At 34.3% G+C, this 11,060-nt stretch overlaps 1 protein-coding gene across 1 annotated transcript; it reads left to right on the forward strand.

Annotated features, from left to right (window-relative positions):
- Nucleotides 1-949: 949 nt before the first annotated feature.
- Nucleotides 950-6,485, forward strand: PABPC4L (poly(A) binding protein cytoplasmic 4 like). Its single transcript, XM_050789922.1, has 2 exons — nucleotides 950-1,172; nucleotides 1,587-6,485. Exon 2 carries the CDS (start codon nucleotides 1,807-1,809, stop codon nucleotides 2,917-2,919), a length of 1,113 nt encoding a protein of 370 aa, XP_050645879.1. The 5' UTR covers nucleotides 950-1,172; nucleotides 1,587-1,806; the 3' UTR covers nucleotides 2,920-6,485.
- The last annotated feature ends 4,575 nt before the right edge of the window (nucleotides 6,486-11,060 follow it).

An 11,060-nucleotide genomic window follows, 5' to 3' on the forward strand; every position in this document is an offset into this window, starting at 1 on the left:
AAGGAAATGAGGATTCAGGTCTGTCTGAGTAGCACTGCCAAGCTGAGTTTTTATCTCGTGTCTTGTTTGTGACTACTGGCATCCTGCCTGACTTTTGTTTCTGTAAGCAAGCACAACTGAGACCACAGGTTACTTTCATAGGTTCTGGGACTCTTTAAAAGAATCAAGGTCATGCTACGGTGACAGTAACTTATTGACTCCCAAAGATTCATTATGATTCAAATTTTAAGGATTCATTAGAATGGTACTAAATAATTTTATTTAATGCTAAGGAAAATGAAATCAATGTTACTGGAAACCACTTATGTATCTGATATTATTATCCATTTCCAAATCTATTAACTCATTTCACACTTAAAATATCTCTAAGTGCCACTGATTCCATGTAACTAGATGTGAAAGCTAACCTGAGGCTAAGATTTGTTCAATAAATACTGCACATCCCTTGTCTGCAAGTCCCTGAGAATAAAGTGCACACGGCTTCTATTGTTACAAAATATGCAATATTTTGTAATTAGACGAAGGCCAGGCAAGTACAGGGTAGTGTTAGAGTTTCTAAGAGGGAAACCTAAATTGTCAGAGGGGGTTAGAAAAATATATATATATCTATTTGGAAAAAGCATTTTAACTCATTGCTGAAGAACACATTTTTATAAAGTTGGCTCTGAAAAAGGCTAGTGTGTCTTGGAGTTTCGCAAGGGGAACTAAGCAGCAGTTGAAGCTGGAGCATTTCAGGAATCCTGCAGAACTTCATAGAATAAGGTGCGGATGTTGGACCTTATCCAAAAGTCAAAGGAAGCCACTGGAGGGTTTGAAGCCAGGAAGTGACAGGCCCTGATCCACGTTTGGAAAGGCTCTCACTCAGATCCATGCAAAGCCCTGCGGGCGGGTGGGCTTATTGGGGCCACTCCCCTCGGCTGCCTTTCTCCACCCCAGTCACCGCCTCCTGCTTCTCAGCTTAGCCATCTGAGGGGGGTGGGAACCGTGTAATAGGGGCGGGGGGAAGAAAAACGTTCTTAAAAAAATATTAAAAAGAAAACATCCCACTTGGCAGCGAGTGCGCGGGAAGTTCAGCGAGCGAGTTCCGGGCTTCCCGCCCGCCCGCAGAAGACCGCCGGTGAGCCCCCAGCCTCCGCCTGGCCCTCCGCTCCGCCGTGTCCGTCAGTCAGTCGGTCTGTCAGCTTCCCCTTCCCCCATGCCTCCTTTTTCGGGGCGCCGCGCGGGTCGGGAGGTCGGAGGGGCCCCCTAGGTATTCAGGACGCCCTTGGTCCGCGTCGCTCCCGGCAGCGCTTCGGCGGCGGCGCCTGCAGAACCCGGTACCTGGCAGGTTCGGGTCTCTGCTGCGCGGAACCTCGCTGTCCATACTCCACAGCCGGGGCCTCTGACGCCTCCGCTTGTGGAGTTCTTCCCTGAGCGGCTGTAACTTTAAACCACTCTGAGCGAGGCCTATTTTTATTCAGAAACCAGCGGCCAGGGCGTCTGTGGAGAATGCTCAGATGGAGGGCCAGCCCGCCACTTGAAGTTTTCTCACAAATCTGAGGGAAAAGAATGTCTTGTCCTAATAGCCTCTCTTTGCGATTTCACAGCTCTGTTGCCCCTTCGTAGCCAGATCGGTGGCCGTGGGGACCTTTGGATAAGGGTGTTGCCTGAGCTGGGGGAGCTGTGTCTGAACTCCATTGCTTGGTCTTTGTGTGGTGATCCCGAGGCCTCCACACTTGAGCCGGGCCAAAGCTGTGGCCTACTACCCCTCACAGGGATTGCTCCAAGAGTTCCAGGGGACAGGCTCACAGTGGCAAGGACAAGGAGATGAGTGTAGCAGCCAAGTACCGCATGGCCTCCCTGTATGTGGGTGACTTGCATGCAGATGTCACCGAGGACCTGCTGTTCAGGAAGTTCAGCGCCGCGGGGCCCGTGCTGTCCATCCGCATCTGCAGGGACCAGGTCACCCGCCGCTCTCTGGGCTATGCCTACGTGAACTTCTTGCAGCTGACTGATGCCCAGAAGGCGCTGGACACAATGAACTTTGACATCATAAAAGGCAAATCCATCCGTCTCATGTGGTCTCAGCGTGATGCCTACTTGAGGAGATCTGGAATTGGGAACGTGTTCATCAAGAATCTGGACAAATCTATCGATAACAAAACCCTTTATGAACATTTTTCAGGTTTTGGAAAGATTCTTTCCTCCAAGGTGATGAGTGATGATCAAGGTTCCAAGGGCTATGCATTTGTGCACTTTCAGAACCAGAGTGCTGCAGACAGGGCCATTGAGGAGATGAATGGAAAACTACTCAAGAGCTGCAAGGTATTTGTTGGCAGATTCAAAAACCGAAAAGATCGTGAAGCTGAACTCAGAAGCAAAGCCAGTGAATTCACCAATATTTACATCAAAAACTTTGGAGGCGACATGGATGATGAGAGATTGAAGGACGTTTTCAGCAAATATGGCAAAACTCTGAGTGTTAAGGTGATGACAGATTCCAGTGGGAAATCCAAAGGCTTTGGCTTTGTGAGTTTCGATAGCCATGAGGCTGCCAAGAAAGCTGTTGAAGAAATGAATGGAAGGGACATAAATGGGCAGCTGATTTTTGTAGGCCGGGCACAAAAGAAAGTAGAGCGACAGGCTGAGTTAAAGCAAATGTTTGAGCAGCTGAAAAGGGAACGAATTCGTGGGTACCAGGGAGTAAAGCTCTATGTTAAGAACCTTGATGACACCATTGATGATGAAAAACTACGAAACGAATTTTCTTCATTTGGATCAATTATTAGAGTTAAGGTAATGCAGCAAGAGGGCCAGAGCAAAGGGTTTGGCTTCATCTGCTTCTCCTCTCTAGAGGATGCTACTAAAGCAATGATAGAGATGAATGGCTGCTTCTTGGGCTCCAAACCTATTAGCATTGCCTTGGCCCAGAGTTATTAGGAAAGATAAACATACCTTCCCAGTTAGCATCTGCAACAGTTGGGGAAATGATAGTGATCTCTGCCTGAACTGACCTCAGTAAATTTCATATTCCACATGATGGGTGCTTAGTTTAGTGAATTTTATGATGAAATGTTTTTTATACAAAGCCATTTTTTTCTTTTGTGGAAAAATAAATGGAGCTTAGTTCATTTTACAGAGGCACATTTTCTAATTTTAATATTGCATATTTTTCTTATTTTGATGTTGTGTTCATAGCAATAAGTATAAATAGAAATATCTTTATTACATTTGAACCAAATGAAATAAGGTAATTATTTGAATTTATTGCATATTTTATTTTAGTAATATTGCTAGCTTTAATTTCTTCTATGAAAATATGCTCAAAATAGTTCTTACACCTAAAGATTCCAAAGTATTTTTACTGACAGAAATTTTCTAATTCTTCATCCAAGTTTTGAGAAATCAGACTTTTAGAAATTTATAGTATGAATTTAAAGATCTAATTTCATTTTGAATAAATGCTTAAAGTACTCAGATATAGTTGAATTTATTTTAAATTTATATCCTGACATGCTTGTTTTTCGGATGGTTTAAATTAAGATGATGGAGGTTTTTAATGTTGCCTAAAAACTGGCTTTATTTGTTTTGTTCTTTCCATTAGTTGACTATAATTCAGGTACTTTCTTGTTAATCTAAATTGTAACTTGCACTGTAAAACCTTAACTTCTACATTCCTTAAGTTATATATCTGTATCAACTCAGGTGATCCAAAGTTGGCCTGGTCTTAAATCTCTTCATACCTATACGGCTTAATATTTTCCCTTACATTTTTACCAGATGCTATTATTATGAAAGTCATGTATACAGATTGTAGAAATTCTGTTTAAAAACTTTTAAAATCTGTTTTATATCATTTTGTGTAGTGATAGTCTCTTAGGGTTCAGAAAAGTAAGTTCCTCTATTTTTATAAACTCACCTCTCCTTTTATTAGACTATGGCAGCTATGTAACCCATTAAGGTTCACTTTTAGCCTTCATTGATCAGAAAGTCACTGGCTGATTTTCTGATAAAATGAAGTTACATCACTTATTCTGTTTTCTAGCATAATTTTTAGTTTAGAACCATTCCCCTATTTCCCTTTCTCTCCTGCCTTTCATCTATATTCCTCAGCTTTTTAAAATACTTTCTAAAGGATTTTTTTTTTTTTTAATGTTGGCTTTTAATATGTGCTGCTTCAAATCCATTTGGAAATCTTGGCAAGAGTTTTTTATTTACATTTAAATAATTGCTTTACAAATTCTGATTCATACCAAAGGTACCTAGCAAGCAAGTGCTTTTGTTTTTACTGTTTTTATATTTTTACTTGGCTTAGTTGTTTCTTATAACTATTATTCACATCCTCTATTTCATATATTACTAATATAAAAGAAATACTAAAATATTTTTTGGCAATACCTCAGCTTATGAATGAGAAAAATTTGTTACCTTTTATTTTTATAGAAATTATGCGTATATTCTTTGTACATTTTCTAAAATAAAAATATTTTAGGCCATAAAAAGATTGCATACAATTGTATTATGCAAACCAATTCCCTATTATAATTTGTTACATATTTTTCTATTTTTGTTCTCTCTCTACATATATACATACACCTAGGTAATTTACGAAAAATAGGATAATATTACCAATGTTGTTTGAAATTGTTTTCTTAATTAAACAATATGATATGGTCAACTTCTATGCTCACAATAATCATTTGTGTTATAATCTGAGTGATTTTTATGTTTTGTTCAATGACTGTACCAAAATATAACTAATTTCTTATTGATAAACTTATATGTTGCTAGATAATTTCTTCCTTTTTTCTTTCTTCCTCTATCATAAATAACTTAGAGATTAACATCCTTGCAAACTTGTATATGCAAATATGTCTGTTTTCTTAAGAAAATGTTTAGAAGTGGAATTAATGGCTAAAAAAGAATCAGTTTTAAAAAGTAATTTTGATAAATATTGCTTAAATGCTGTCCAGAATACTTGTGGCACTTACATTTCCATTGTCATTGTAGGAGAATGCCTGTTTCCATATGCTCCAAGAAACAAGGGTTTTTTTAAAAAAGCTATTGGTCAATTCAACATGATATATAAAACAAACCATTTCGTCATTGCTTTATTTCACTTTTGTAAATTACAAAAATTAAACAGCATTTGTGTACTCACTGACCATCTGTATTTTCATACTTATGAGTTAATGTCTCATGATCATAATTTATTTTCTTGTTGGAGTGTTTTTTATTTACATGGATTTTTAGATTTCTTTGCATATTACAACATTTTAGACTTTTTCCCCTGATATTTCATTTTCTTTGCAGTCTTGAAGGTTATTCAAAATTAAATGTTAAGCTGGAAAGTTTCAGTATTTTACTTAAATGACTTTGATGTCATGCTTCAAAATATTTTGAACACTTTAAATATATACAATCACACAAATATATATACATCCACACAATTTATCTGTATTGTGTTTATGACTTTCAGAATTTCGTATTCTCCATGCTTCTAACTAAAATTTTGGTGCATAAAAAGTATCTTATATAAAACCTATAGTAAATCTTTAAAAAATGTGCTTTTCCATCTTTAGTAACATATGTTTTGGTAAATACCTGATTCAGAGAACCAATGAATTAGAGTCGGCATATGAGTTTCACATAGATTCTTATACTAAGTATTTACCAAAACATATATTAGAAGCAGAAAGTTGTTAAAAAGGTTTACCAGACAAGAAGACTGGAAAGTGTATTAAGTGTGCCTGACCTTGACATCTTATTCTGTATAATCTAGTCTCCTTCTTAATTCAGAAAAGCTAATCTGTAAAACTGTTCAAATATTTGAACAATATTTGATAATGCTTACATATATTTTCAAGATAATATCAGGAAACAGAGTTCTGTCATCTATATAAGGAATTAATAGGACATAACATCAGATGTCTAGATGAATTATAGCTGTGCCTAATTACACAATAATCTGCCTTCTTAGTAGAAATTGCTTCTTTCCAGCATTTACTGTAAAAAAGTGACTAAGTCGGTTTACAAAAATATACAATCCTATGGATTTCTTTAATTCATTTAAATTTTGTTCATTCTAATTCTTTTTGGTGTGTGATAATAGCAAGTTATCTTAGTGGAAAATACAGATTCATTCATTAAAGAATATTAAATCTTTTGTGCCCAAGTGCCTTAATAAATAAGTAGAATCTTAACTTTTCTGATAAGCATTCCAGTAAAAACTAATGTACATAGATATGCCTTGAGCCACTGTTTCTACTTTCATCTTTCTCTCCACACATATTGCCATGTCTGCTGTGTAGTTGCCTGCTTATGTGTACAGCCATTTCAATAAATATATTATTTTAACATTTTGTCTTTTCAATTTCAAATAGGAATTTATAGTTGGTAAAAATAAAAATTTTAAAGTGATTTAATATTGTCATTTTCATGTTCTCAATAGTGTTATAGATCCCCTGAGAAAATGTCAAATAAAATATAATATTTCAGAGGTGAAAGCATGTTTGAAAATGATTTTTATTTATTATAAAGTGTTTCTGATTTTCCAAAGATCAGTTATCTTAAGAGTGAACTGAAAATTGCTTGTGTTTTTTAGTGAAGATACTTGTATTTCAGATTTTCAAGGACAATTTCTTTATGAACTAGTATTTCTTTTTTAAGTTACTCATAATTATGAGCTCACAATTGAAAACAAAACACTAATATACATCAAGTTTTAATGAGGAATAATTAACTATTTTAAAGACATTTATGAATTTATTGTTAAATTCAACTAACCTGTCAGGTGCTTAGAATTGGCTTATTCATAGTACGTTTGGAAATATGCCCCATAATATAATTTAAAAAATAGATATAATAAAACAATAGAGGAAAAATATAATTTTAAAAACTCTACACTTTCAAAAGTAGAACAGATTAAATACCCTCAGGATACTTTTGACATATATATATCTCCCAAGTGTATGTGTACTCAAGTCCGAGTTACACATACACTTGGATTTGAATTTGGTAAAGTCAGAGTATTTTGCAGGTTTGCCCAGAGGAAATATGTATAATTCAGTGTTGGTTTTGTCTCATCGTCTTGTCATATTTTAGAGTTCACAGAATGTTCTGAACTAAATTGTAGTTGCCCTGAATGAAACAATTGAATCCAAACGAGAAGGAAATGCATCTTCTTAGTGGCGTTCTTAACTGTAGTAGAGAAAACACCTTAACTTCTGAGAGAGATTCATAATTTGTACAATGATATTTCATCAGATTTTATTAACCCATTTATAATTACATCATCTTATATATTTAAAAAATCCTTATTTTGAAGTTTTGCCAAACTCTAATAGCACATTTGAGTTGCAAAGGCAATATCACTGAAGTGGCAGATGTAATTATTGTTTTTATTTTTGCATTCAGTGAATACCAGTCATAATTCATTTTTTGTTTGTTTTTACAATCAGTATCTCTAGAGGAATTTTCTTATTTCAGGAAGCCACGTCTAATGGTCTTGTAGGGCATCACAATTTTGATTTACATTTAATTTTATCTTTGTACATGTGCTAGTAGCAGCCAATATTAATTCCTTGAAGTTAAAGTAAGCCTTTATAATAGTAGTTCCAGCAAATCTTTGTTAATCAAAGACATGCCTCAATTTGAATGCAAGCCAAATCTTAGAATTATAACTAGATTGTTTTGACACATTATTATTTTACTGAATTACCATAGGAAACATTAGAAACCTAGTATTATTCACCACTCTAGTCACTAACATTTTATATATAGTTTGTATACTAATGATATTTATATTGTATACATTGCAATTGTCAAAAGGCCATCAGTTATATGATACTCCAATTTTTAATATTTATTTTGATTTTAACTAAAATGATATTGGTAAATGCCAATTTGATCATATCATTCTTCTCCTTAAAAGCCTTTCATGGCCTTCCATTACTCTTAAAATTGGGTATAAATCTTTACTGTGTCCTAGGAGGCCTTGCATTCTCTGGTCCTTGTGTATTCTTTAAATCTTTTCTTGTGCTACTATTTCCCTTTATCAATATACTGGAAATTAATTGGTCTTGTTTCAACTCCTTTAAAACTGTCAGGCTAGTTCCTACCTCACTAAAAGCTTTAACCTTTTAACAGATAGAAGACTGTGTATTGTACAGGTGGAACAAATCTTCCAACTGATTTATGAAAAAATATATGGTGAAATCATTTAATTATCTCCTAGAAAAAAGGTATTTATAGGTATAGGTAGCCAGGAATAGGTTTTTGTTTCAGAATTCTCAGTGTAAGTTTTATTGGTTCTGTTTATGTGACATTCTTTTTCTTAACCAATCACTGTAGCCAAGGTAATGAGACTTGCTGATTAACTGGGGTTAGGTAACATATTCAAACGCTGAGCAAAAATATCCTTGATGAAGAAAGGTAGAGGTTGTTTTTCAAGGAAAAATCAAGATACGAGTGCCGGAAAAAGTGAATTGCTGTAGAATGAACCTTCCCCCCCACCAGGATCTACAATAGATGAATATTACAGATAAACTATTCCCAGTGCCTGGAATACTCTCCCTTAATTTTAATCTGACTGACTCTTGCTTATCTATTTTCAAGCCCAGTTTTTTGAACTCTCAGTAATCCCATTTTTTTTTTTTTTTTTTTTTTTAGTAGCTGGCTCATTAATTAATCCTCATTTATCAGTTGAAAAACTTATTACACATAATTACCTACTCTTTTCTCTTTCTCAATACATGTGACTACACAGCTAACCCAATATATGGCCTGAAAAGTTCTGTCTTTTTCAGGTTTCTTTCACTATACAGGTGACTATAAAAGCATGAAATTCCGAGTTAAGTTCAGGAAGTGATAGAAGAACATTCTTAAGTTTCAAGATCTAAGCCACAGTTTTTATCCATGTTTTTTAATTCTCTAAAATATATTTTACTGAATATTTATATGGATATAACTAACTACTTTTTTTTCTATCAGTCTAATGTTCTAATGTTTCTTTTATACATCTCTCTAGGGACCTTCGTGGAGAGACCAGGTGTTTGGGCGAGATGTAGATATTCTTATGCTTCTGGACTTGCTAATATCAGAAGCCATCCAAACCAGACTAGATTAAATATTGATGCCCAGCATGGACTTGGGCTCATATACACAGTCTAGAATTTGGGAGCCAAATTGAAATATGTAAATAATCTTCTTTTCAAAATGGAAATATTTTTCTTTTCTCTTTTCTTTCTCTCAAGGGACAGGAAAGTCTCCCTATAAGATGTTAACCTACAAAAACTATGATACCTTTTTTCAAAATTACATCACATATGAAAGTGTTACAGGGAGAAAAAGAGTAAGTTTCTTGGAAAAGCCAGGAAGGATCACCTTCAAATATTTATATTTTAAAATAATATATATTATTTTAAGTAATAGCTCATTCACATTTCTGCTTTTTCATATTTTAGGATATAGGATGGGTATATTTATTTGTGGGATATCTGATCTTATTCTAGAAGGACCGTTTGAAAGAAACTCTGTTGCATAATAAAAAGAAAAGTAAAGTAAGTTTCAACTCTTTAAGAAGACGAAGTAGGGGGTAGGGAGGAATATTCAGTAGAAAATCTCTGCTTCTTACTGAATCTTTTATCGGGTATTGGCTTACGAAGTGCATACACTATGGCAGCACAAAAATAAATAACTATAGGCAAAAAAAAGTTGGGCAAATCAACATATTGATGAGGGACATTCATTTAGGTAATTTTTATTATGTAGAACTTATGTTAAAGAGGTAATATCCGCAATAGAAAATTGCAGAAATTTTAAGCATGTAACTTAATGATTTAAAGTGTGTATTTTTTGTAACTACCACTCAAGCCAAGAAATAGAACATTACCTGTACCCCTCCAACTCTCTCCCAATCACTTGTCTGTCTCACTTATTCAAATATAAACTCTATCTTGACTTCAAACTCTAAAGTTTAATCTTGATTACCTTAAATTTTATTCAAATTGATTCATAAAGCATGAATCCTCTTGTGTCACATACTTTTACTCAGCATATTTTAGTGAGATTCATTTCATACCACTGAGTTTAGTAGTAGTGTGCTGATTGTCATCGTCATATTCTTCTGTTGTGAGACTGTATGACAAATTATTTATTCTTTCATCATGAATAAACATTTGCGTTGCTTTTGTGTTAGAACAATAACAAGTAATGCCACTATAAAAATTATCATAGATGTCTTTCTTTTTGACTGAGATATAATTCAGATAGTATAAATTTAACATTTTCAGGTATAAATTTACTGATTTTTAGTGTATTCACAAGATTGTACAAAATCACCACTATCTAATTTTGGTACGTTTCCATCACATCACAACAAAACCTCAGGCTAAGGAGCAGTCACTTCCCAGTCTCCTCTCCCGACAGCCTCTGGCAACCGTAATATAGTCTGTGTCTCTAGGAATTTGTATATTCTAGACCTTTCATATGTACATACATATAGTATAAATAGTATTATATAATATATGATCTTTTGTTTCTGCCTTCTTTCACTTAATTTTTTAAAGTTTCATCCATGTTGGAGCGTGTATCAGTACTTCATTTCTCTTTGTGACTGTATAATATTCATTTGTGTGAATAAACCACATTTTGTTTATTCATATAGCATTTGATGGACATTTGGAATGTTTCTACTCTGGCTATAATGAATAACACTACTATGAACATTCAAGTACAGGATTTTATATGAATAAATGTTTTCAGTTCTCTTGGTTATATTATTAAGCAAAGACAGTTTCTTATTGTCATTATCAATTTTATGCATCTTTTCAAAAAACCAACTTTTGGCTTCATTCACTTTTTCTATTGTTTTTCTATTCTTAATTTTGTTTATTTCTGATGTAATCTTTACCATTTCCTTTTTTTTTTTTTTTTTTTTTTTTGCTTGATTTAGGTTTCTGTACTTTTTTATTTGTATTTTCTTAAGATGAGAAGTTAGGATACTGATTTGAAATTTTTACTTTTTAAAAATATAGATATTCACAGCTATACATGCCCTTCAGCATGGCTTTAGGGGCAAC

The sequence above is a fragment of the Macaca thibetana genome, chromosome 5 (genome assembly GCF_024542745.1).
Source record: "Macaca thibetana thibetana isolate TM-01 chromosome 5, ASM2454274v1, whole genome shotgun sequence".
NCBI lineage: Eukaryota > Metazoa > Chordata > Mammalia > Primates > Cercopithecidae > Macaca > Macaca thibetana.

Bases quoted from the DNA above. Each gene is read 5' to 3' on its own strand.
- PABPC4L (XM_050789922.1), top strand. From the start codon at position 1,807: ATGAGTGTAGCAGCCAAGTACCGCATGGCCTCCCTGTATGTGGGTGAC.